Genomic DNA, 27964 nt, shown 5'->3' on the forward strand with positions numbered 1-27964 from the left:
GCGTCCACACGTCCACATCCCTCTCGTCATGATCCGAGTCAGTGTGGTTACTGTTCCCTGGAGTTCAGTTCAGTGATGATTCTGGTCTTGGTGAAAGCTCGGACCACAGTTGATACTGATCCTGAGCCCGGGCGTCCACGATCCGTCGGCAGATCGTGGCGTAAGTCGCTCGGCGCTGTCTCTCTGTCTTGGTGAATATGTGTTCTCCTTCTCTCATCCACTGCTCCCACGCGGCTAAACGCACTTTCACTTTAGAACAGCCTTGAGTTTAAAGTGGGCGTTGTGAGCGTGTCTCTTGACAGGTGCATTTTGATATTAAAAGGAATCACAGTCTGTTTTACTCCTGATGCTCCTGACTACGGGAGCCGTAACGCTGCAAGTGGAGCGGCTTTGTAGTTTACTAAAGTCATACTAACACACCACAATAAATTCATATATAAGGAGCTCTGGATTATAAGGCGTACAGTTGTTTTTTGATGAAATAAAAGGCTTTTAAATGCGCCCTATAGTGCGGAAAATACGGTAATTGCTGTAAGTGAAAAAAGTGATGCAATTCATTTTTGTTTGTGTATTCTTCTTGGAAAGAGGTTTAGATTATTCAAACATCCATGCATGTTTGAGTAATCTAGCGATCTCTCCTGAGCTGTAAGATTCTGTACAAAGCTCTGCCCACAAGTCTACGCCACGACACCCCAATAAATTCATATATAAGGCGTCTGGATTTTAAGGCGCGCACTCGTTTTTTGATGAAATAAAAGGCTTTTAAGTGCGCCCTATAGTGCAGAAAATATGGTAATTACACCCCCAAAACATTTCTGAATCTAAATCTGGGTGCTTCTGAAATTAAATGAGTATTAAATGTTGTACAACAGACAACAAAAAGCACAGTGGATGTTGAATTGTGTTCAGAGGAGGGACATAATCCTTAATCTTCTAATTTTGCATAGCTCCAAACTGTCCGTCCACACGCTCTTTAAGTTCCCTTTATTACCTCATAATCACGGGTGAGCGCTTTATATCCGAGGAGGATTCTACGATGACACTCCTCCAAACAGGTCTGGGGTCAGGTATCCCTCGGGCGTGGCCTTGGAGCTGAGCAGGTGTGGGGTGAGGAGGAGGCTGTTGTGTCTGTCCACCCCCTCCACCACCGTGTACGCGGGAGCCGGCGGCAGCGAAACAGCCGCCGGCGCCGACTCCTGACCCGTCTCCACGTCCGTGTTGGGTTTCCCCGCGTTGAGTTCCGACGTGTAACCGGCGGTGCTGAGCTCGGGTTTGTGCTTTGAGCGGGGTTCCTCCGGGGAGAGCTGCTCCTCCTCGGGGGACAGCACCACGTTCCCCGAGAGCCTGACCTCGCTCACCTGGGTGTACATGGCCTGCTGCGGGGTGGGGGGTGGCGGAGGGTCGGCGGTGGATGGTGGAGGGATGGGGCTGGCCGGTGGAGGGATGGGGCTGGCCGGTGGAGGGCTGGGTGGTTCCTCTTGGCAGGTTGGGTGGAAAGGTGAGCCCTCATTGTCGCTGTGGAGGTCCGGGTCGCAGCAGCTGGCCCGGCCGGAATCATCATCACGGAAGCCTGGGAATACAAAAGAATGAGTACCAGCTTCAATTCAATTCCTTTATTGTCATTGTCATTATAAAATAACAACAAAATTCCATTGGAGCACAGGTGTCAAACATACGGCCCAGGGGCCAGATCCGGCCCTCCAAGTCCTTTAATCTGGCCCTCGGCTGATTTTCTACAAAAATATTTAATCATATTTTCTATTAAAATCTTGTTAATTTTCTGTGGTGTTTATCACAGCAGCGTCTCCAGCGTCTCTGTACGTGGCCCCTCCCACCAGAGCAGCACAAATGAAGACTTGTCTCTTTCCAAACGCTCTTAAAGGACGATCGTTTTGACTGTCGACCGTGACACCCTCATCAGAAAAATGTCCAACATGAGAAAAGTGGAGCCGAGTGCAGGATTTTACAACAAAAATTTACTTATTCCTATTTACATATAAGTTACTGTTAAAACATTGTGATGAAATTGTATTTTTCTTAAAGTTTCAGGTTGTTCATAATATTATAATATTTTGAAAAAGAAAGAGTTCATCAATTAAAAAAGATTTCTGTAATAGATTTGTGTTTCTCTGCACAAATATTTGAACTTATTGTTATTTTTGGGGTTTATATGACATGAGTTTTCTGATCCGGACACTTTGGGATCAAAGTCGGTTGGATACGACCCCCGGAACAAAATGAGTTTGACAGCCCTGCATTAGAGCATCATACATAATATTTAAAAAGTGCATAATAGAGCAGCCACCCCTATGACACCACCACGTAAACATTACAGCCACTATGTGAACATTAGAATACAGAACTAGTGCAGCAGCAAAGAGGCACATCAACAAATCACAACAAAACAACCAAAAGAACTGAGACATCAGGGACGAGGGACATTCCAGACAGATGTGTATTTAAATATATTTAAATGTATTTAAATGTTCTGTTGCAGCGAAAGTCCAGTTCACAGTTATTGTGGGGGTTGGATGTGGTTTACTGCGGGGGGCCCAGACTGTGGGTCAGTCTAGATGTTCTGAGGGTCCAGATTATGGGCCATATGGACCTGTACCTTCTTCCTGAGGTGAACAGGTGGAACAGGTGGTGGGCAGGATGGTGTTGGTCTCGCACTCTCTTCAGACAGAGGGTGGTGTAGATGTACTAATCTCTGGAAGAGTCGTCCCAATGATTTTCCCCGTTGTTTTTACAACCAGTCTTTACTTTCACATGGACAGTCTGGTGTAATAATTGATTTTCTTCGGGTGTTTTGTTGAGTCGGTAAAACTGTTTTTAGTGACTTTTAGTGAATAACTATGACCATTGACATGCACTAGTCTAACACCAGTGACCTCTGCAAATACAAGGACTGGATGGAATATTTAAAAAAGTGTCTCCAACACTCAGGAAATTAGGTCCTACATCCAAAATTACAAACTGTCCCTTTAACTTTTTGAAAACAACAAAAATATGTTGCGTAAAATTGGACTCTGGACTCTCTCAGGGGTTAGTCGGGGGCACAGAGGGACCTACCCGGCGAGTCGGGGGAGCGGTGTTGACATGGAGAGCCCGGTAGCAGGCAGTGGGTCAGGGGGTCAGCCGTCTCCTCCATGTCGAGCTCGATGAACTCCACCCAGGGGTCAACGCTGTACAGCTCCGGCCTCAGCTCGGACGTGCCCAAGATGGACGGCAACTCGCGCAGCTTCCCCTTCTGAAAGGAAAACGTACAGGGGGGCAAAGGTGTAGAGGGTTAAGCATTTTGTCTAGAAACTGGAAAGTAGTCAGTTCAAATCCACGATATATCGAAGTGTTCCTGGTAAACACTGTTGGGCAAGTTATTTCAAAACTGTAATGTGTTATTTATTTATGACATGTTTCTGTTCGTTACATTACAATATTACTGTGTTTATTTATTTACTCTCACCAAAATAACTGTCACTCATCGTCAAATAAAAATCAACGAGTGAAAATGCCGAACTTTTGCGCCGTATATGGACTAAACCAGGACTAAGCCAGGACTAAATCAGGACTGAATTGAGGACTGAACCAAGGACTGAACCAGGACTGAACCAGGACTGAACCGAGGACTGAACCAGGAGGACTAAACCAGGACTAAACCAGGACTAAACCAGGACTGAACCGAGGACTGAACCAGGACTAAACCAGGACTAAACCAGGACTAAACCAGGACTGAACCGAGGACTGAACCAGGACTAAACCAGGACTAAACCAGGACTAAACCAGGACTAAACCAGGACTAAACCAGGACTGAACCAGGAGTAAACCAGGACTAAACCAGGACTGAACCGAGGACTGAACCGAGGACTGAACCAGGACTAAACCAGGACTAAACCAGGACTAAACCAGGACTGAACCGAGGACTGAACCAGGACTAAACCAGGACTAAACCAGGACTGAACCGAGGACTGAACCAGGACTAAGCTGAGGACTGAACCAGGACTAAACCAGGACTAAACCAGGACTAAACCAGGACTGAACCAGGACTGAACCGAGGACTGAACCAGGACTGAACCGAGGACTGAACCAGGACTAAACCAGGACTAAACCAGGACTAAACCAGGACTGAACCAGGACTGAACCAGGACCAAACCAGGACTAAACCAGGACTGAACCAGGACTGAACCAAGACTAACCCAGGACTAACCCAGGACTGAACCAAGGACTGAACCAGGACTAAACCAGGACTGAACCACGATTGAACCAGGACCAAACCATGACCGAACCGGGACCAAACCAGGACTAAACCAGGTCTAAACCAGCGCTGAACTGGGTTTGAACCAGGACTGAACCAAGGACTGAACCAGGACTAAACCAGGACTAATCTTGGACTAGGACTTGAATTCTAGTTCCTGAGTGAACCCTGAGCCCGTGGACCATGGAGTTCTGTGTCGGTCCTTTTGCCCGCAGTCACCCGACGGTCTACGCGGGCGCATCTCCGGGCCGTCCTGTTACTCAGAACCGTAACGATGGCGTTTCACCGCTGCTGATATCACGGTGATTTTAGAAAATTTGTATGAAGAAAAACGAAAAACCCACCACTTCAATCCAGGTTAAAATGCATCGTGACGCGCGTTATTGACTCATATGTACTATACAGTTTTTCCCTGTAATGCCGAACATTACTGCGTTACAGCAAAAAGCAACGCAGCACAGTAATTCATTACTTTTATAACATGTTACTCCAAACACTGCACATAAATGACACAAACCGTCGACTCCAGTTACAATAATAACGTTGGCTGTAGTGTTTGTAACATCACAAACCATCACCATTTCATAGACAAATACCTTAAGCAATTCTGGGTCAATCCCTCGAATTTTGGGACCAGGAATAGGAGGTAACAGCAAAACCATCAGCCTGTTTAAACAAATAACAAAAAGAGATATATCACTTAAAATAAGAATATTTATGAGGACTGGAAATGTAAAAAAAAAAACAAAAAACTAATAATAATACACATTCCTGGCAAAGCAATACCATAGTTACAAAAAGTACAGTTAATTAAATGAAAACTATAAATGAGAACACGAAAAATATTGTGAAAACTTGTGAATTTGTGTGATCTGAACTCCTGGAAGTGTTTAGTTTAGCGGCGTGCTCTTACTTTTCCTGCTGAGAGATGAAGACCATTATGAGGACGGCGACGAGGCACAGGGCCCCGAACACGAGCAGAGCCGCCACCGGGAAACGGGAGACTGAGCGAAACAAAAACACCACAAAACCTCAAGACTTAAGATTCAATAGAAACTTGACAAGTCCACTGATGAACGACATGCATGTAAATAATTATGATTATAGTTTTATAATATTTTAATGTCATGTTATAAGGGGGGCTGTGTAACTTTTCTGGTGCATAAGCGTGTCTATATTAAGACGTTATTGTTTGTCCTCGGCATTCAGTCGGATCTAACTTATCTATCTCTGAGGTGTTTTTAATTGCTCTTAACATCTCTCCACAGACCTGACCTGTAATTTGCCCCGGTGAAAATTCTTACCGGTCTCCATGGAGATAGACAAGTTTTAATGCTTTACTGTGGACATATGTGAAGCAGGTTCAGACCCACACTGTTAAATCTAACACCAGGGCTCACTTGCATTCAGCTCGTTTACTTTACTCACAGCTACGAGTTTGTCGGTCTTATTGATTGTGGTGAAGTAACAGAAACTTTCAGAGCAAAGCACATAAAAGCACATTATTTGTCATTTAGGCTACGTTCAGACTGCAGGGTTTAATGATCAATTCTGATTTTTGTGTTGACAAAATTTACATCTCTTAGAAACTTAAGAAGATGGAGATTATAAAACTGGTACCAAAAGATGTGGAACAGCAAAATTTAAATTAAACTTTCATTGACACCACAGCCTTAAATGGATTATTTTTAAAGTTATTTGAGAAAAACTGATTTTTCTGCCAGAGCTTTTTGGACACCGTTTGGATGGAATTTAAGAGACTTAGTCTACGTTCAGACTGCAGGGCTTAACGCTCAATTCCGATTTTTTTGTGAAATCTGATGTTTTTTCGAGGTCGTTCACATTTCCAATTAAATGTGACTTGTATGTGACTCCAGTGTGAACATTAAACGGCCCAAAAGTGTCCCACATGTGACACTGGAGACACGACGACGTCAACCACAGCGAGCGTCTCTGTGTTTACAGAAGTTGTCCAAACATGGACGCAGCATCGAGCACCTGGAGATTTTAAAGTTCCTCTCGTACCGGAGCCAGAACATGAACAACTTATTTGTTTTAAGGAGGAGATTGAGAAGGAGAAGGACGAGGTTTTTGGTCGTGGTGTTTTGTAGGACAGCGGCAGCAACGTCCATTGAAAGTAACGTGTGGATGTGGAGACGGAGCCAAGAGTGGTGAGTGGTGATGTGCTTCACTTCAGTGACACTTCAGTTCATTAACAAGTTTCTCCTACTTCAGCGCAGAATAGTGACGTTTGTGTCTTGTTGATAACGTGTAGGTGGATGAATGCACTTTGACTGTTCACACTGAAGTCACATGTCAAAAGATCAGATATGTATCGGTTTTAGGAGCAAAGAAAAGGACGGTCCAACTTAAAACCAGATAACGACAGCAAAAAAATCACTCATCTAGAAGGTGCTGATCGACTCGACAGGACCCGTCATTTAAACAGCAGACTCAGCTCGGTCTGCAGATCCCACTTCATCAACTTCACTGACATGAAGTTGTCAGTGAAGTTGATGAAGTGGGATCTGGGTTTCTGTTTTGGAACTGCCCTTCAGACGATCGGGCAGACGGTTTGCGCCTAAATAAACTCGAAAGCCGTCTGCTTGCAAACCCTCGTGGTCTACGCTGTCCACAGCCTCATGAGTGAGCCGGTGTTCCGCTTCTCCGTGGGATCACTCGTTTACACTGGTGTTTAAATTTTTGCGCCACCCTCAGGCCACATCAGGCACATGTACGCCAAGATATTTTATCATTTGTATTTGCAGATTCGACAATAACAATGCTGTCTCCAACCAAACTTGTGTCTGGCATGGCTTCTTTTATGCAATATTTAAAATTTGTGTTATACACGTATCAAGAATCTCAGACTTCCGGTCATCGCGCAATTCACACTGGGAAGGATTTTCTGAAAAAGTGAACATCAAACCTCCATGTTTGTTTTCCCAGTGGGATGTGTCTATTGACAAAGTCGATCTTTTCAAGTCTTTTGAACCATATCACTTTTGTTTCTGGTTCTGATTTTGTCATATTTTAGTTTTGGGATTCGGACATCGTCATTGTGCAAACTCCATAAATGCAAAAGTGAATCAGATGTGTGTGACTCAAACCTCTGTTCAAACTGTTTCTCTTCCCAACGGAATTGAAAAATAGTGAAAGGTGAAGGTGATGGGCAGGATTGATCCACAGGAAGAAAGAAAAAGGAAACATTTGACTGACTAAGAAATCATCCCGTGTTTGCAGAGAACATTTTGTATGTGGAGCGACAACAAAGCAAAATCCCGTTTGTTAATGTAGAGGAGCAGAAGACAAACAGACTGAGCTGCACTTTCTTGTTCTTGTGGTTTTACAGAAACATCACGTCTTGGTCTCTTTGCAGTGGAAGGTGTTTCTTGGTGAACAGTTGGAGACTTTCACTTTGGCGTCGACTTTTTAAATTCGTAACCGAGGTTGAACGAAGGATCAGGGTTTTGTTTTGTTGTCGCTCCACATACAAAATGTTTTTCTGTAAACTCGGGATGATTTCTTAGACAGACAAATGTTTCCTTTTTGGTTCTTCCTGTGGATCAATCCTGCCCATCACCTTCACCTTTCACTATTTTTCAATTCCGTTGGGAAGAGAAACAGTTTGAACAGAGGTTTGAGTCACACACATCTGATTCACTTTTGCATTTATGGAGTTTGCACAATTACAATGTCCGAATCCCAAAACTAAAATATGACAAAATCAGAACCAGAAACAAAAGTGATATGGTTCAAAAGACTTGAAAAGATCGACTTTGTCAATAGACACGTCCCACTGGGAAAACAAACATGGAGGTTTGATGCTCACTTTTTCGGAAAATCCTCCCCAGTGTGAATTGCGCAAAGACCGGAAATCCGAGATTCTTGATGCGTGTATTGTTTGACTGCGTCGTGTCTCATGCTGTAAAACACTTTGGTGCATCTTGTTACGGTTGTTTTAAATGTGTTATATAAATAAAATGACTTGACTTGACTTTGCACAGTCCATTTTAGTCAGATTTTCAAGGCAATCGGTTTCCTACATTTTTTTTCAGTAAGCTCTACTTATTAGATTTTACAGTTCTCCACCAGAAAAATTACACAGAGCAGCTTTAAGTATTACAACAACTCCATTCAGATGCTCCCTAGTGTAGACTTCATCGTACTGAGATCGAGTTTGGCATGTCTCACCTGTGGCCGGGGTGTAGATGTAGATAGACTCGCTGAAGTCTCCGAACTCCGTCATCCCAGACATCTTACAGCGCAGACGCACCTCGTACTGGACGCCCGTGAGGAGCCCGAACACAGAGCAGTGAGTGCCGTCCACCAGGTCCCTCTGAGGGGGACACGGCACACTCAGGGTCAATACAGCACACGCACACAGCCACACACACGCACACACTCGCACACTGGAGGAGCTTCAACACACGAGACATTTTACTCAAGTGGTTATTGTTTATTGTATTGTTCTTTGTCGAGACTTTGTGGCGACCGTAAGAGCGAGTCGAGTGTTTATCAGAAGTGGAACAGCAGCCAAAATTTGCACTCATGTAAGAGAAACATCACATAGAAGAACAAAGTAATAGTCCAAGAAATTAAGTAAGAGTACCGTATTTTTCAGACTATAAGTGGCACATTTTTTCATGGTTTGGGTGTTTTCTGTGACTTATTCTCTGGTGCGACTTATATATTAACCCTCTCCAGGCAGGAGTTGCAGATTTGCAACAGCTAAATGCCAATTACCTACTTACTCCACATCCATATTTTATGAGCTTTTTTTACTCAGGAGCCTTTTTTCCCATCAAACAAAAAAACAAAATGCAAACTACAGCCCAAATGACCTGCCTCTTTTTTCTAAAAAAAAAAACAAAAACAAAAAAGAAAATTCCTTTTTTTTTTCTTTTTCCCCCTCTTGTCTCTCAGGGCTTCCGTAATGATCAAATTTGAGCAGTTGAAGGTTGAATTATGAACTAAAACTATCAAACGATGCATTCTAATTAATAAAGTGTCAATTTTTTAAATAATATTGTACATTTGGATTAGTTTTTGGGGTTTGTTTTCAGTATTCTCTTTGCTGTGTTATCGTGACAGACCTAAACATGCCACAGTCGGGTCTGGGACACTCACGGTCTTCCACTCGCTGGAGCTCGCGTCTCGGTGCTGGAGCTGGTACTGCAGCTTCATCCAGCCCGACTGGACGTCCGCAGACTCCGGGGGGCTCCACCTGACCTCGGTGTCGTAGTACTGCCCCGACACGCTTCTGTTCAGGACCTGCCAGCTCAGTTTGTGCGGCGGGTCCGGACGCACTGCAGGAGAGGACACAGGAGCGAGCGTGATTCACTTCATTTGATACTGTTAAATAAATGTTAAATCTGTGTGTCGTTCATTTTTTAAAATAAAACCAAAAATAAGACAATTTAAATATAACAGTTTTCTTCATTATTTGTCTCCAAAACCAAAATGAAAAAACAGATAATGATTCGTTTTTTCAGTTTTCGATTTTGTGTTTAAATGAAAAATGGAAAAAACGGATCATGAACTGAACCAGGACTAATCCATTCTCAGTCCTGGTCTGGTCCCGGTCTCATTCCTGGTCTCAGTCCTGGTCTCAGTTCCGGTCTGGTCTCAGTCCCAGTCTGGTCTGGTCTCAGTTCCGGTCTGGTCTCAGTCCCAGTCCTGGTCCTGTTCCCGGTCTCAGTCCCAGTCTTAGTCCCCGTCTGGTCCCGGTCTCATTCCCAGTCTGGTCCTGGTCTCAGTCCTCGGTCTCATTCCTGGTCTGGTCCCGGTCTCAGTCCTGGTCTGGTCCCGGTCTTGTCCTGGTCTGAGTCCTGGTCTCAGTTCTGGTCTGGTCCCGGCCTGATCCCGGTCTGGTTCTGGTCTCAGTCCTGGTCTCAGTCCGGCCTCAGTCTCAGTCCGGTCTCAGTCCCGGCCTCAGTCCCGGTCTCAGTCCCGGTCTCAGTCCCGGTCCTGTTCCTGGTCTGGTTCTGGTCTCAGTCCTAGCCTCAGTCCTGGACCTGTTTCCCGGTCTCAGTCCCGGTCTCAGTCCTGGACCTGTTCCCGGTCTCAGTCCCGGTCTCAGTCCTGGCCTGGTTCCAGGAACATTAAACCCGATTCAGTCCTGGTACCATCACGGATACCCGACCCGGTGCAGGACTGTGGTGTGTTTAGTGTAACAAAAGCGCTGGTGCATCAGACCTAAAGAGAATCCCTGACCTTTCTCGTAAACGGTGAACACGAGCTCGTCGTAGATCGTGTTCTGGTCTCTGGAGCGGAGCTGGACCCTGTAGTTGTACCAGACTGTGGTGTGCTCCTCACTGAAGAAACACTCGTCCGGCCGTTTGGTGCTGTACGCCGGACACTCGATCCAGTCCACCACTGACGGCCTGAAGAAACAAAACGACAAGCTCAGAGTCAGACATACTGTAGGTGGAGAGAACGTAATGTGTGTGTGTGTGTGTGTGCGTGTGTGTATGTGTGTGTATGTGTGTGTATGTGTGTGTGTGTGTGTGTGTGTGTGTGTGTGTGTGTGTGTGTGTGTGTGTGTGTGTGTGTGTGTGTGTGTGTGTGTGTGTGTGTGTGTGTGTGTGTGTGTGTGTGTGTGTGTGTATGTGTGTGTGTGTGTGTGTGTGTGTGTGTGTGTGCTCACTTGTTGAGGTAGAAGAGTCTGAGGGCCCCGGGTTCAGACAGGTTGTGGAAGGTCCCACTGCTCCAGCGGCACCGAAGCGTCTCCATGTTCGCCGAGAAACAGTCCACGATGTGCGGCAGGACTGACGGACAGAAGCACGAGCACGAGTCAGGACGTTTACTTCACTACATCTTAAACGTACAGTGTAACCTAAAATAGTCCCTCAACACGCGACGAATCATGCGATGCAAGGTTAGATTTATTTCAAACTAACTTGGGTGGTATCCAAATTTTAATACTATTAAACCTCAGCATTTTACCAGGGCATATGGTATTACCGTATTAGGGTCCAGTCAAGTGTTAACGGAGGGAAACAGGGTCAGATTTTTGACATTCAAATGTCTCTTATTCAGAAACTAGAGGAACTATTGAAATAAGTAAAGTATCAGAATGTAGGAAAGAGTTACACTCCAACAGGGTCAAGTTAAACCTGTGATATTCTTTCAAGTTCAAGACAAAAAAATGTAAAAACTCATGTCGGTAACGGAGGGAATGAAATATGCAGCACTTTTTGGTCAATAAATCCAAACAGTGATAACTCTTGGTTCTCACTTACATATCCTTAACAAACTGGTTTGAATATTTGCTTCATATAGTTTTCTACCATATGGTACAAGATTAGGTTGAAAAACCTCTGACTTTTTGACTCATGAGATTTTTTATTAAGAAAGGTCATGGTAACGGAGGGAAAAGTAACGGAGGGAAAATTGTACAAACAAGTAGAAGGTGCAGGATTTTACATCATTTGTCATTTTTTTCTTCTAAACACTTTAATATTTCTTCAAAATGAAAGGAAACTATTTCTATAAAATATGTCAGTCCTTCCAAGCAAATTTTTATCATTTTAAATACATTTTTTTTAAAAATCCTGTCCCTTCATCAACAGTTCAAAGATGGAATAACACAAGATATGATGAAATACATCCATTTATTTACATGATTTGCAGGTCTGTGAAATTTGGGAAATATTTTTTGTTCCATGTTTCATACATGGTCTGTTTAAAACGGATGGAACTTTAGAACCAAAAATGGTACAGAAAAAAGGTCAACAGTTTGATAAACTAGAGTACATATGTATCTGTTCAATACACTTTTATATCAGATGAATTAACTTGAATTTTTAGCTTTGCTGTTTACTTCTGCTTGACCGGACCCATTACCAAAATGTTTTAGTACGACTTTGGTCTGTATCTGGGACCTGCAGATTTATAATCTCTGAAAAGTTTCACACGAACCATCTCCAACGCGACACACACAGAACAGAGTCACCATCATCAGCACATCCTCTGTCACAGAAGAACACGCATGTATTCAAACTGTTATATATTGTGTTCATCCAGCCTGCTACAGGGCGCTAGTTGTGATTTTGATAATATATTTATCCAGCAGGTGGGCAGAAGGAAAACAACTAATAAACACAATAAATGTCAATCAGTCCACGTGTGTTTTGTTGTTCTCCTCATTTCCAGCCCTTTGAGTTTTTATGTTGTAAATGAATGTTAACCAGTAACTTTAATGTACACCATTTATTTTACTGCCTACTAAATACTTCTTTGTATTTGTTGCAGTTTTACTTTTTTTTTTTGCGTTAAATTCAGGTCAAAGACGACACCTGTCTGTTCCTCGGAGGAAGTGATGCAAGAGAGAGTTTTATCTGACTGTGAATCTCAATTAGGACACGGGGTCACGCTGGGTGCAACAGTGCAACTCATGTTCCACTCAGTCGTGTCCTTCAGTCTGACAGTAAGTAAATCTTTAATTATATAACGCTTTTCACAGACATATGTCACAAAGACGCTTTACAGAACATTTTATAGATTCATTATTCTTTTTCTCCACACCCTGTGATGGTAAACTACTATTGTAGCTACAGCTGCCCTGGGGCCAGTGTTGGGAAGGTGACTTTTAAAATGTAATCCCCTACAGATTACAGATTACACACACCAAAATGTAGTTTATAACATAATCCATTAAATTACTTAAAGTGTGTAATGTAATCTGAATACTTTGGATTACTTGATTTGCTGTAGAGAAACAAAGACGAGGAAATCTTCACATAAGAATTTTTGTTTGCTAAAAGAAAATAAAAAGTCCAGACTTTATTGAACCAAATTAAAAATATTATTGATAGAAGACGAAGAGACACGGTCCATGCAGCATGATTTAGTCCTGTTAAATCCTGTTTTAGTCCAGTTTTAGTCCTGATTTAGACCTGGTTTAGATCTAGTTTAGACCTTGTTTCGTTTCCAGCAATGAGTGGAATTACCGAGAAAAAAAAAAAAAAAAAAAAGGGAATATAGCCCAAAATGTGAAAAAAGGAAAATACCGCCGTGTAATCCATTTATTTCAACAAAGTAACTGTAATCCATTTACCACTCACTGAAACAGTAACTGTAACTGAATACAGTTACTCATCATTTGTACTCTGATTATGTAACTCCAGTACATGTAATCTGTTACTCCCCAACACTGCCTGGGGCAGACTGACGGATGCAAGGCTGCCAAGCCAATCACCGCCATCACTCACACACACACCACTTTCATACTAGGCAATGTGGGTGAAGTGTCTTGCCTAAGGACACAACAACAGTTTTTGCGACTGGCGCCTCCTGTGGCTCCTGATTTTCCCTCTGGTCTCATATCCAAATACTGACCAGACCCGACCCCGCTGAGCTCCTGAGATCTGACGGGATCAGGCTTTGACAAACCGATCTGGCCACAGGAAGATGAACCACATCAACGACACAAGGAAAGAACAGTTTTTATCAGCGCTTATAGTTTATGCAAATGAGTCATGTGGTTTTAAGTTTTGTTTCTGTAAAACATAAACAAATGTGTCCTGAAGCTACTTGCCGTTTGTCTCGGTCTCTTATGAACGTCACGTATCACGTATCAACGGAACAAAACTAATCAAACGTCGTCTCCCCGCACAGTTAAAGAAACATTATAGACACTATTAGTTTTAAATCGTGATAGAATTAAACTGAAAATACAAACACACATTCACTTGTGCAGAGCAAACAAATGTAGGTATCAATAAATTACAGTATTTTATTAGGTCCTTATGTGCTGCAGATTTTTGACTGTAATGAAACTGATACCGCTGAAGCTTTTTGACGCCGCGGGAAACTAATACTGTATTACCCCCCAACACTATTTCAAACATTATTCTATCGACAGACGTTCACATGGACAGTCTGGTGTAATAATAGATTTTCTTCGGGTGTTTTGTGGAGTGGGTAAAACTGTTTTTAGCGGCAGGATAAACTATGACCATTGACCTGCACTAGTCTAACACCAGTGACCTCTGCAAATACAACGACTGGATGGAAGATTTAAAAAAGTGTCTCCACACGTCTCCAACACTCACGAGGATCACGAGGAAATGAGCTCCTATGTCCAAAATTCCAGACTGTTCTTTAAAGAATCAATGAGCCGTGAAAAGTAATTCCTGGTAATGCGTCGCACGTGTAATGCGCTTTACAGATTTGTTAAGAGCTTTATTTGATTTGTTCCTGTTTCTGGGGTCGTGACTCTTGTTCCTGGAGTTGAAAATCTAAATCTTACACTTGGCTTCACTTTACGATAAGAACCCGAGTTCCTGCAGATCTAAACCTGGACTTTATCAGAACTAAACATGAGCCGCACACAGATTCTCAGCGCGCACACACACTCCTCCAGAGGCCGACATTTTGAAGAACACTATTGTAGTATCTTCTGGAACAGCCGTAGAGTTTTGTTCTCTCTCTCTCTCTCGAGAAGCATCAAAATAACATGATCTTCACGGCGCCATGTTTGGTGAGGTCTAAAACAGTCTTCTGTCGCCAGGCCGTGACCCCATGGGTGTGGAATTCTCAGAATGTGCCGTGGAAGATTCTGCTGCTTTCCCCAATGTGTTTCATTAAAGCTTCAGAACGGCTGCGCAGACGCATTTTAAACTGGAGCATTTCACATTGAACAACTCGCATTAAAGGTTCAGTGTGTAACTTTCTGGAGGTGGTATGTCGCCTTGTCGGGTTGGGTATTATTAAGAAGTTGCTGATACGATACACACCTCGATACACAGGCCACGATACGATACACACCTCGATTAGGGCCCGACTGACATGTGTTTTGTTGTGGCCGATATGACACCAATAAAATGGGAGTTGGAGCTGCCGATATAATTGCCAATATATTTAGTGATGTAAAAATTCACTGTAAATCTTGATTTGTTTAAAAAACTTCAGTTTGGCTCTAGTGGATTTTAAATTGGGTTTATTTAGGAAACATTTATTTTTATTCTGCGTCTTTACGTCATATTTACAGACAGTCGGACTAATGACATTTTTGCATCACATTCTAGACACTAGTGATGGGGATTCCAGTTCTTTTTACAGAACCGGCTCTTTTGGCTCGGTTCACTAAAAGCAGCTGGCTCTTTCGGCTCCCAAGCGGCTCTTTAGGTTGTTTTGTTGCAAGCAGAACTAAAGCAGGTCTAAAGCAGAACTGAACCAGGACTGAGTGTCGGGACTCGGTCTCTGTCTCTCTCCGTCTCTCGAGCCCAAGATTAGTCCTGGTTTATTTATTTTATGCTGAACTACAGACAAATATGCACTTTTTTATCCTATGCACACACGCAGATTTGTGACAGTTTCGTTTTGAGCCGCTGCCACTGTCAAACTCCCACGAGTCTGCACGCGGCGTGAAGAGAAAAAAAAGTGAGAGAAAGAGAAAACACGGCTCCCAATAAGGAGCCGGCTCCCGTCGTTCACAACCGACCCATCACTACTAACTAGTAAAGAAACTACTGCTATTAGCCTTAAGCCGTAAATGTTGCACAAAGCGGTAATTAATTATATGTGTAAATGTCGATCATTCACACCTCAATTCACAGACTCAAACCGATTGTCTGTAAAAAGAATATAATCTGTGTTTGGATCTGTGGCTTTTTCACTCGTGTGATTGTTTTTAGGATCGGGCCGTGTTTTGTCTTAATCGTGCGTCGTGCCTCGTGTTGTAAACATGGAGTAACGAGAACCGATGAATACCTCATGACCAGCTCCTGATCGACAATCGTAGGTCGCAAAAATATCAAACCTACTTGAATCCAGTCGCCTCTCGTGAGGGTTTCACACCGAGCATCGGATCGGACAGAGTGAGAACATGAATCATGAGCTGTGAACTTTTAAACCGTGTGTTGTGGCCAAATCCCACTCATTCCGCTGAGAGGTGCAGATCCGGGGAAAGTAAGAGACACGTTAGTCTTGTCTCTGGCGTCTTAGTCAAGAAATCCAATCTTAATATAAAAATAGTTTCTCTGTTGGCCAAAAAATTCATCAATGTGTCAAAAGGTTTAAAATCGTCCAAAGACGCCAAGTGTGCGTTTCAACGGATTGCAACACGTGTGGAGCACAGGAGGTGTCGTCCCTAATGTAGCCGACCCCACGGCGCCCTCTACTGGTGACACACACACAAGACGTACGGCTCAAACACCCTGAGGTTTGGTCGTTCAGTTTGAGCTGGAGCTGAGTGAAACCATCGAAAATATTGCCCAGTGTATTTTATTTATTTATTTTATGTATTTATTTATACAGCGGTTTTCACAGACACACAGTATGTCACAAAGACGCTTGACGCACATTCACACAAACATTTCACTCATCAAAACAGAGAAAATGTCAAATGTGTCGCATAAACGAGTTTCCTTCCACTGAACAAACAACAAAACTGTAGCTGTGACAAAATAATTTAGTAAAATAAACCAAAAAAGGTGAAGGCTCAAGTCACTGACCTTTAAGTCCAAGTCGAGTCCCAAGTCTTAGTCCATTTTATCAAGTCAAGTTTCAAATCCTAAAAATAGTGACTCTAGTCTGACTCGAGTCCAAGTCACGACTTGCAAGTCCAACCTCTGCTAAGTACACAGGATTATTCAAACAAACGTGAAAGAAACAAACCACAGCTCCAGATATCACAGACGGGGAGTTACATTTACTTGAGCAACTTTTTAAAGAAATTGTACTTTTTTAGCAGCGTGCGTTCACTCCTAATTGATTCATACTTTTACTGAGTAAAAGTTGTACTTATTCTCCCACTGTGAGTCTGAGGCTGCGTCCACAAGACAAAGCTCCTGATTTTTTTTTTTTTGCAGGTTGAGAAAAATTTGCATCCACACACGAGTCAGATCAATAAATATTCACATTCACACGACAACGGAGTGAAAACGATGTAATACATTCACCACACCTGTATGTGGCGCTGTAACAATGATAATAATATTTAGTAATGCATATTCCATCACAGTTTTATTAAACTTTAAGGTCATTTAGCCCATTTTAGATGTTTCCCAGAAATATCGCTGTTTTGTTTTGCAAAAGTTAAACATAAGTTTTAATTTTTAGTCATAAGATTTGGAGGAGAATTATTAGAATAACTTGGTCTGAAAATCCAACAGTTTAATGACTCGTGTGTGTGATCTTTGTTATTGCTCCGTAATCTGCGTGGTGCGTGTTGTTAGCAGCTCCGTAAGACACACCTGCCACATTTCGGTAACGCTTAGTTTAGTTTAGTTTAGTTTATTAAGATCATTAGCTACTGAAACATCAGTACCTGTTCTCCCTGGGGTCTCCTCAAATTCATTACATACAAATCGTTATAAACAGTGTTGGGGAGTAACAGATTACATGTACCGACGTTACGTAATCAGAGTACAAATGATGAGTAACTGTATTCAGTTACAGTTACTGTTTCAGTGAGTGGTAATTGGATTACAGTTACTTTGTTGAAATAAATGGATTACACAGAGGGATTTTCCTGTTTTCACATTTCAGGCTATATCCCCCTTTTTTTTTTTTTCTCCAGTATTTCCACTCATTGCCGGACACTAAACCAGGTCCAAACCAGGTCTAAACCAAGACTAAACCAGGACTAAACCAGGACTAAAACTAGGTCTAAAACCAGGTCTAAACAAGGTCTAAAGCAGGTCTAAACTGAGACTAAACCAGGACTAAACCAGGTCTAAACCAGATCTAAACCAGGTCCAAACCAGGTCCAAACCAGGTCTAAACCAGGTCTAAAACAGGATTTAACAGGACTAAATCCTGCTGTGTGGACCGTGTTCTCCTCGTCTTCTATCAATAATATTTTTAATTTGGTTCAGTAAAGTCTGGGCTTTTTATTTTCTTTTTTCAGATAAAACTTCTTATGTGAAGATTTCCTCGTCTTTGTTTCTCTACAGAAAATCAAGTAATCCAAAGTATTCAGATTACATTACTCACTTTTAGTAATTTAATGGATTATGTTACAAACTACATTTTGGTGTGTGTAATCTGTAATCTGTAGGGGATTACATTTTAAAAGTAAACTTCCCAACACTGGTTATATAACACATAAACTTCACACACAGAGACACAGAGACACACACACACACACACACACACAATAACAAGACATGAAAGCTCAATGTATAGGAAAAGTAGTAAATAAAATGTAAAAATAAACAATTTAAAACAGATATCAAGAAAATAATACATAAATAAACAGTAATTAATCATTGTGTGAAAAGGAACAGTTTAATTTTTTTTTAAAAATAGCTTTTTGTTATTTTCAAACAACAAAAATGCTGTCAGTGTGTTCCATGCAGCCACGGCTCGATAACTAACAGTTCGCTGCATTTGACTGGTTCTGCACACAGGAAGCACACCACTTATATTCTGACTTTGAAGGGTTTCATAATCGTGGGTATCTGAGAAAAACACGAATTTGTTATAAATTATTTCTGGGATTTTAGTTAAAATTATGTTTCTAATAAAAGTTAATAAATGGTACTTGAGTCTGTATTTTACAGTCAACCAGGCCGACTCCTCGTGCATTGTGATCAGTGTTGGGGAGTAACAGATTACATGTACCGAAGTTATGTAATCAGAGTACAAATTATGAGTAACTGTATTCAGTTACAGTTACTGCTTCAGTGAGTGGTAATTGGATTACAGTTACTTTGTTGAAATAAATGGATTACAGGGCGCTATGTTCCTGTTTTCACATTTTGGGCTAACCCCCCATTGCTGGAAACTAAACCAGGACCAAACCAGGAGTAAAACCAGGTCTAAACTAGATCTAAAACAGGTCTAAAACCAGGACTAAACCAGGACTAAAACCAGGACTAAACCAGGACTAAAACCAGGACTAAAACAGGACTAAACCCAGACTACGACCCATGTTCTTCAGTATGTGATCTATATGGCTGGTCCATCTTCATTTAGAATCCACTATTACACCCAATAATTTTATTTCTTCAACTTGTTAAATTAAAATTGCTCCTAATGTTAAGTGTAATTTAGGTCTTGTTTTTAGTGTGTATTGTGATCCGTGGTCCATGGAGGCCAGTTCGAGGGATGTGGTCTTCGCTGTATCAGAGGACCCTGACGATGACGGAATCGTGACGTCAGCGTTTTCCAAAAGCTGCGGTTTGTTTGTCCACACGACAACACAACAGCAGATTTCTCCACTCTGGAACCTGTTCCCAAAAAAACACAGTTTTCGCTCACACAAAACGCCAGCTCCATGTGGACGAAAGGTCAAAACGAATAAAAACTTCACCATTTCGACCAAAAAAACACTGTCATGTGGACAGACCCTAAAGCACAGGTGTCAAACATGCGGCCCGGGGGCCAGATCTGGCCCTCCAAGACCTTTAATCTGGCCCTCATCTGATTTTCTACTAAAATATTTTGATTCTATTTTTTATTAAAATCTTGTTAATTTTCTGTGGTGTTTATCACAGCAGCGTCTCCAGCGTCTCTGTACGTGGCCCCTCCCACCAGAGCAGCACAAATGAAGACTTGTCTCTTTCCAAACGCTCTTAAAGGACGATCGTTTTGACTGTTGACCGTGACACCCTCATCAGAAAAATGTCCAACATGAGAAAAGTGGAGCCGAGTGCAGGATTTTACAACAAAAAAATTGACTTATTCCTGTTTACACACAAGTTCATGTTAAAACTTTGTGTTGAAATTGAATTTTTCTTAAAGTTTGCAGGTTGTTCATAATATTATAATATTTTATAATAAGAAAGAGTTCATCAATTAAAAAAGATTTCTGTAATAGATTTGTGTTTCTCTGCACAAATATTTGAACTTATTGTTATTTTTGGGGTTTATATGACATGAGTTTTCTGATCCAGACACTTTGGGATCAAAGTCGGTTGGATACGACCCCGGACCAAAATGAGTTTGACACTCCTGCACTAAAGTGACAAAATGAAACATTTGTGTTTCTTGCACTGCTCCTGATTTAGTTTTTGTGTCCTTTAAAATGACCAGATTTTGTACATTCTTTACATTCTTTCCTTAATGCGTTCCTCACGTTACATTTATTTCAGTTTATAAATCAGATGTTGAGACTTGAGTCGTAGTTTCAGACTTTTTTACTCTCACTTTAGTCATGAGCAATATTATTTTGAATTAACGTTACTCTTGCTTGAGTAAAAACGTGCGCTCCTCTACCCTCCTCTGACATTCTGAGATGATTATTAGCAGGAACGGTTCAAAACATTTCCAGTTATTCTTGATTATCACCGTTCCCTCTCCCCAGGTGACGTGGAGATATAGGGCAGGATACTTTGTGCCCACCGGGATCAACTCAAACAAGCGCCGACGAAACTAAACACGGCTCCGGCTCTGCTCTTAATGACAACACGACATTAGAGTTAAAAGCTCCGGTGAGTCAGTAGAGCACATTACTGAGCTGCTAAAAGCCCCCCGCCTCTCCCCCTCCTCCTCCTCCTCCTCCTCTTCCTCTCGTCCACACTCTCAGAGCAGTCCCCCCCCCCCCCCCCCCCCCCCCCCCCCCCCCCGCTCCCCCGCTCCCCCCCCGCTCCCCCTGCACACGGAGCAGCGGCAGCAAACACGCCTCGCTTTCCTGGAAGTCCTGCGAGCGCCGCGCTTCAGGCTAAAGGCACAGGGTTCATGTGTGGGTTCTACACACACACTCACACACACACTCACACACACACACACACACTCACACACACACTCACACACACACTCACACACACACACACACACACACACACACACTCGTACACACACAGTCGGCGCGGTCACATGCTGTGTGCGGTCATTACATCGACTTGCATTCATTTCTTGGAGGCAGATCGTGACTTTTCTCGTCGTTCCTGCTTGTTTAAACTTGACCTAAACTCTAAGATGAACCTAAACTCTAACACCAGATCTTAAAAGGTGCAGTGTGTAACTTTCTGGAGGTGCCACGTCCCCTGGGATTCCATGGAAACAGAAAGTTAAAACTACACTTAGGAACATTCTCCATGCAGATAAATATGTTTTGTGCCAGACTGTGGAAGATTAAAACCAAAAGAACAACATTTCTATGGAAACAAGCAGGAGGAAGCCTTCCCTCAGGCCAAGTAAGAGTCAGGTTTGTGGAGATGCAAGCCCACTCACAGTAAGGGCACAACAACAACAAACAAACAAAATGAAAAACAAACAAACACATCTGTAATCCCTCAGTTGTTGAACAGGCGGAGCTACAACTAGAAACAGTAAACAAGTGTGTGTTAGTTCCAGAGTAGTTTCAGTGTAATTGGCTCCTCCCTGCAGACATGAGGCCACAGTGTTCACTGGATGAGCTGTGAAATGTTTTCAAGGAAAACGTTTATCTAGTTTTCACAGAATAGAATATTTTTCTGCAACAAAAAAAATTCTGATGACCCATTTACCCAGTCACAGTTGTATTTGTGATTGGTGCATGTTTGAAGATTCTTTAACAGGATTATTTTCAAGATGTCATTGCTCCTACTCCTGTTATCACATAAACGATACACACCGCCCACTGTGATATGCTTAAATTATTCTCCAGTTTTATTTTTTCTTAATTGGTGATAAAAGTCAAATTTGGCAACATCGCACAGTGATTTTGAAAAAAAAAACAACCTTGTGCCTTTGTTCAATTTCATTTCTCTCCAGCTCTAGGTCAGGAATCAGAAAACACTAGATGGTTTGCAAAAGCCCCAGAAGTTGTAGACGGCGCACCGACCAAATCAGTGAAACTGGTGGCGTCTGTCTGCGTCCCTGTTGTGTTTCAGCACAACAGTAAACAAAACGTCGAGATGGATGTGGACGAAGACAGACATTCTGTGTCGGCAACGATTCCCCAGATCCCCGAGGATTTAAAGCCAGAACAAAGTGAATGTTTGGTGAATTTTATCAAGGGGAAAGATGTTATTGTTCTTCTTAGTGATGTTACGAGATGTGCCGAGGCTTCGAAGCGTGTGTCGAGTAATCGAGGAAGTCTTTGGTGAAGTGCGTATTGTATTGGTGACGTATGTGGTGATGTTCGAAGCCTCGTGAACCGCCCGTACCACGTGACATGGTTCAGTTAGTGGTTCACGGATTTGGCGCGATTTGAAACATAAGGGCCAGTGAAACGCAACGGATTCCCCCAAAACATTTTGTGGTTTTGGGTTATTGCGAGTTTGATACATTCTATTTGAGATTCTTTTTTTTTTTTTTTTTTTTTTTTTGCGATGGACTCTGCCTGTTATACATTTTTTTGGCCTCTTGATAGCGCAGTGGAGCAAATCACCTCAAGAGTCGAGCAAATGGCTGGAATACTTCAGTGCTTCATGGGGCTTCATCTCACCATCACTAGTCCTTCTTCCTACGGGATTTGATGCATTACATACGTCACGACCAAACAGCAGGAATTGATTAAATTAAAAAAAGTACCCGCCTACCATCGAGAGAACGAATCCTAATGCTGCGAGGTCACATGGTTTCCACAAAGTGAAACCGACTGATGAATCAGACTAATGATTTACAGCTGTTCAGTGGAAGTATTGACAGTTTCACTTTTTTGTGATCAGCTCCCATTGGGCACCACAGTTTTTTTAATGCAAAAATCTGTGGACTTGTTTCTTTTATTAAGTCGTTTTAGATCAATATTGCGATTTAAAATGTGCAAATTATAACATAATAATTCATGGGTCGTACATATTATACATTATTATTATTGTTATATATAGGAGACACAAGCACAATAGGTTTTCTTTAAATGAAAAGAAAAATGAGTCTCTGTGTTTTGACTTAAACTCTCTGGCACTTCTTGTATTTTTGTACTTTTGTTCTCTTTTTCCACAAACTATCACTTAACATATGTAAAACGCATCAGTTTTGACCGCAGGTACATTCTTTGGAACATTGTTCATGCAGATGTGTACATTTTCTTCCATACAGTGGAATATTAAAGCCAAAGGAACATTTCCATGGAGACAGAGACAAACATGAAAACACTGAAACTGAAGAGCAGAGACATGATGTTTTCTGTGTATTGAGCTTTTGGGCTTTCCATTTATCACGACTAATCAAGCAGTAATTAAATAAGTAGTAGGTGAGTGACTCATGCAGAAGTGTTTTTAGATCACAGTGATACAAATGTTGTATGAAAAGCTCGTTTTGTTTGTGAGCTCAGTCAGGACGACCTCAAGAGGAAGATCTTCAGTTTTATCTGGGTCACACGAGGCTTTTGAGTCCGAACAACAGATTCATCCAGGGCCCAGTCATCATGTTTACAGCTCGAGTGTCATTTGTGATTTTGTTCATTATAAACAGAAATGTTGATCTAAAACAGCTTATAGACGAGCTGTTCTGCATGCTCAGTATTTTTGCCTGTAGAGGTTTTACAGTCATCCATGCATGTTTGAGTCATCTAGAGATCTCTCCTTGGACCTATTCAAATCTTCCTTATGGTTAACTGTAAGATTCTGTACGAGGCTCCGCCCACAAGCCCACGGAGGTGAAATCTGACATTTTCAGAACATCCAAGCCTCAAATGCAGGACAATAAACAAGAAGTCAAACAAATCAATCAAAATCTAACTCTGATGACGGTCACAGAGTTTGACGTCACAAACAAACAGTTTCCAAAGTGCTGCACAAACAATAATAAAATGATAAAATAAACTGCTAAAATAATCACACTAGTTTTGAAATAATAAAACCAGAAAAAAATATAATAAGAGCAAAATCATAGAAATAAATAAAACCAATAAAAATACATTAAAAATAAATAAAAATAAGTAAAAATAAATTAAAGACACAGAGGAGCACACAACTCACTCAGTGTTAAAATGCCTGAGAATAAAAGTGGGTTTTAAGACGAGACTTAAAACTCTCCACAGTGGAGGCTGTTCGAACGTGGAGGGGCAGAGCATTCCAGAGCGTTCCAGAGCGTTCCAGAGTGTTTCAGAGCATTCCAGAGTGTTCCAGAGCATTCCAGAGCATTCCAAAGCGTTCCAGAGTGTTTCAGAGCATTCCAGAGTGTTCCAGAGTGTTCCAGAGCATTCCAGAGCGTTCCAGAGTGTTCCAGAGCATTCCAGAGCGTTCCAGAGCGTTCCAGAGCGTTCCAGAGCGTTCCAAAGCGTTCCAGAGTGTTTCAGAGCATTCCAGAGTGTTCCAGAGCGTTCCAGAGCGTTCCAAAGCGTTCCAGAGTGTTCCAGAGCATTCCAGAGCGTTCCAAAGCGTTCCAGAGCGTTCCAGAGCGTTCCAAAGCGTTCCAGAGTGTTTCAGAGCATTCCAGAGCGTTCCAGACTTTGGGCCCAGACAGAATTCTCCCACAGAGCGCAGTGCATTTTTTGGGAATTCACCTGCCCGTGTTCTGACAGGGCATCCGGCTTTCACAAAGGTTGGATTTTGTAGGATTCTTTTCTATTTTCTCAACATAAACTTTTTAAAAAGTTTAAATTCTCAAAGTGTCTTAAAGTGATCTTTATCAGACTGAGCCTATGCCGCTGCTCTGAGGCCCTGTTTACATGAACACAGGTATTTTTAAAAACTGACACATTTCCCTTCGTTTGTACGGCAAATTCGCCTCTGAGAATGAATCCTTCTAAAAACTCCGGCTAGAGTGGAGATTTTGGAAAACTCTGGTTTGGTGTTTGCGTGTAAAATGAGATAAACAGAGTTTTAGGAGCTGACGCGCCAAAAGTGAGACTGATGTTTCCCTTTTGCTCTGATGATTGATGATGGATGATGGATGATGATGATGAAGCATCAGAGCAGCAGTCACATTTCTTCTGTCCATGTCCATGACCAGAGACCACTGAGGCTTTTACAGATCTGTGGAGGGGCGAGCACGTTTTTCAAGGTATTTGTGAGTTAAACTTACAACTGTACTGAAATAAACACTACAGGTTTGAATCTAATCCAGGCTCCGCCCAGAGTCTCGATGTAGTTACGACGGCGCTCGATGGAGGATTTATGTGAGTCGTGTAAACGAAAACTTTTTTGAAAACGATGCTGTGTGCACCCAGTCAGGCTGGCGCCACATAGTGCCTCTGCTCGATTTCATTTCTCTCCAGTGACTAGATCAGGAATCAGAAAACACTAGACAGTTTGCAAAAACCCCAGAAGTGTGAGTTCGGGCACCAGCCAATCAGCGAAGAGTCAGACATTCTGTCTTGTCAGCAATTCCTGAGATCGAGGATTTAAAGACGGAACAAAGAGAATGTTGGGTGAATTTTATCAAGGGAAAGACGTTATTGTCCTTCTTCCTACGGGATTTAGGAAAAGCTTAATACACCAGTTTGCTCCTTTAGTGGTGCATTACATACGTCACAACCAAACAGCAGCGATTGGTTAAACAAAAAAAGTACCCGCCTACTGTCGAGCGAACGAATCCTAACGCTGCGAGGTCACACGGTTTGTACGAAGTGATACAAAGTAAAACCGGCTGATGAATCAGGCTAGTCTGCATCATGTTACCGTATTAGACGAGCTCTTAAGCCTCTAACCATATCAAAAAATGACAGCGCGCCACAATCCAGAGCGCCCCATACACGAATCCACTCGGGTGTCCCAGCACGACTTCAGTAAACTACAAACACACAAACACACACAGAACAGACGGCGACCGCACAGAGAAACACACCCACAGACACACTCATCACTCCACGCCGACGAGGAACGGAACGGAGGAACGAACCGAAAAAGCGATGAGCGCAATGTGCCGCTTCTAGACACGACTGAACAACTGAGTCACTGCGAACACGCCGACAATCCAGCGACAGACACACCCTCCCTACACGCCACAACTGAACAAAGCCCAGAGTCACCGTGAACGAACAAACAAACAAAACCACTCACCCATCACACTGTTGTGTTTCCTTTAAAGTCCCACGAGGTTTATTTGTGAAAAAAGCTCGAAAATAGACCATTTAATGACAGTGCGCCTTATAATCCAGAGCGACATATAGCCCGGAAAACACAGTATTTTGGAAAACGGAGGCAGGGAAATATTCGTTTCTCAACTTTACCCGGCTCCGTGTAAGGAGGAGCTTGCCCGGACTGAGGAATTAAATGCGTAAGAGAAAATTCCCCCCAGTACCTTAAGGAACTCCTCACTCCCCAGACCCCCTCACGCTCCCTCCGCTCTGCAGCCACCAACACTCTCCAACCCCCCAGAACCAAACTCTGCACCGTGGCTGATCGGGCCTTCTCCTCTTCAGCTCCAAGGCTTCGGAACGTTCTCCCCGACCACAGTCTATTTCTGTTTTTAAACAAAATCTTAAAACTTACCTTTTTACTAAAACCTTTTGTTGATTGTATTTTATTCTTGTTTTATCTTATTAATTTCCTGCAATAGTTTTAGCTTGATCCACTGTTTGCTGATGCACTTTTTTTCCTCATTGTTTTTACCTGTAGCACTTTGAGATTATTTTATGTAAAGTGAAATATAAATAAAATGTATTATTATTATTATTATTATTAAAATTATGAGCACAGACCACTGAAAACAACACGACACCATGTTGGGTTCAGCTTCAGATTTGATTAAAGTTCTGTGGTGCGACACATTTGCTCAAAAACGTGTAAAAAAATTCGACAGGGTGTGCGGCGCCTTCCACACCACGATTTAAACCAGACGATTGATTCAGACTGCACAGAACAGACCAGTACACCTGTCAACACACCACACACCACACACACACACACACACACACACACACGCACACACACACACACACACACACACACACACGCACGCACACACACACACACACACACGCACGCACGGAGCAGCACATTCCAGACCCTCAGACTAAACTCTGCACACAGCCCACTGTATGAATTAGAAAATAGTTGTTGCGCTTCTGCACTGTGTAACAAATCAGGAGGATTGTTCTGAATTCACGTGTCGCAGGGCTGTGAGGTGAATTCAAATCAGATCAAAATCACAAATCGAACGAACACAATCGTCAGAAATCCAAACGTGAGGAAAGTGGAATCAGGATTTCGGAAAACAGACTTGCAAAACAGACTTTCTGGATCTTTCTACTGTGTCTAAAAACACGCCTGAAGAGCTTTTTAAAGGTCATTCATGCACAGTGTTGGGAAGTTTACTTTAAAATGTAATCCCCTACAGATTACAGATTACATACACCAAAATGTAGTTTTAACATCCATTAAATTACTTAAAGTAATGTAATGTATCTTTATTACTTGTTTCTTACTGTAGAGAAACAAAGACGAGGAATCTTCACATAAAATTTGTCTTGATAAAACAAAAATAAAGCCAGACTTTACTTAAACCATATTAAAAATATTATTGATAGAAGAAGAAGAAACACAGTCCACACAGCAGGATTAGTCCTGTTAAATTATTTAGAACATAGTTTAGACCTGGTTTAGGACCTGGTTTTAGTCCTGTTTAGTCTCTGGTTTAGACCTGGTTTAGACCTTTCTTTTAAAACTATTCCTAGACATATTTAGAGCCGGTTTGCACCTTAACGGCTGTTTACACTGTCTCTAGTTAGACCTGGTTTGTACTAATTGGTTTTAGACCTGGTGACCTGGTTTGGACCTGGTTTAGCCTCTTGTTTAGTCCTGGTAAGCCCTGGTTATAGACTGGTTCAAGACCTGGTTAGCAAGTGAAGTGAGGTTTAGCCCTGGTTGTAGTCTTTAGTCTAGCCAGGGTTTTAGTACCTGTTTTAGACCCAGGCAATGAGTAGGAATACAAATAAAAAAACAAACA

General features: G+C 42.2%; 1 protein-coding gene across 1 annotated transcript in view; it reads right to left on the bottom strand.

Moving 5' to 3' along the window:
• Nucleotides 1-354: 354 nt before the first annotated feature.
• LOC110167872 (growth hormone receptor-like) overlaps nucleotides 355-27964 on the bottom strand; it is a 61516-nt gene continuing 33906 nt past the window's right edge. The window contains exons 3-10 of the mRNA XM_055160017.1: nucleotides 10902-11022; nucleotides 10469-10638; nucleotides 9383-9561; nucleotides 8447-8591; nucleotides 5166-5256; nucleotides 4849-4918; nucleotides 3073-3250; nucleotides 355-1570 (exon numbers count right to left, since the gene is read on the bottom strand). Coding sequence (XP_055015992.1) covers nucleotides 1032-1570; nucleotides 3073-3250; nucleotides 4849-4918; nucleotides 5166-5256; nucleotides 8447-8591; nucleotides 9383-9561; nucleotides 10469-10638; nucleotides 10902-11022 — 1493 coding nt within the window. The 3' untranslated portion in view covers nucleotides 355-1031. The remainder of the gene's footprint in view (nucleotides 1571-3072; nucleotides 3251-4848; nucleotides 4919-5165; nucleotides 5257-8446; nucleotides 8592-9382; nucleotides 9562-10468; nucleotides 10639-10901; nucleotides 11023-27964) is intronic.

Source organism: Boleophthalmus pectinirostris, unplaced genomic scaffold, assembly GCF_026225935.1.
Source record: "Boleophthalmus pectinirostris isolate CB_2022bp ecotype Guang Dong unplaced genomic scaffold, ASM2622593v1 HiC_scaffold_2826, whole genome shotgun sequence".
NCBI lineage: Eukaryota > Metazoa > Chordata > Actinopteri > Gobiiformes > Gobiidae > Boleophthalmus > Boleophthalmus pectinirostris.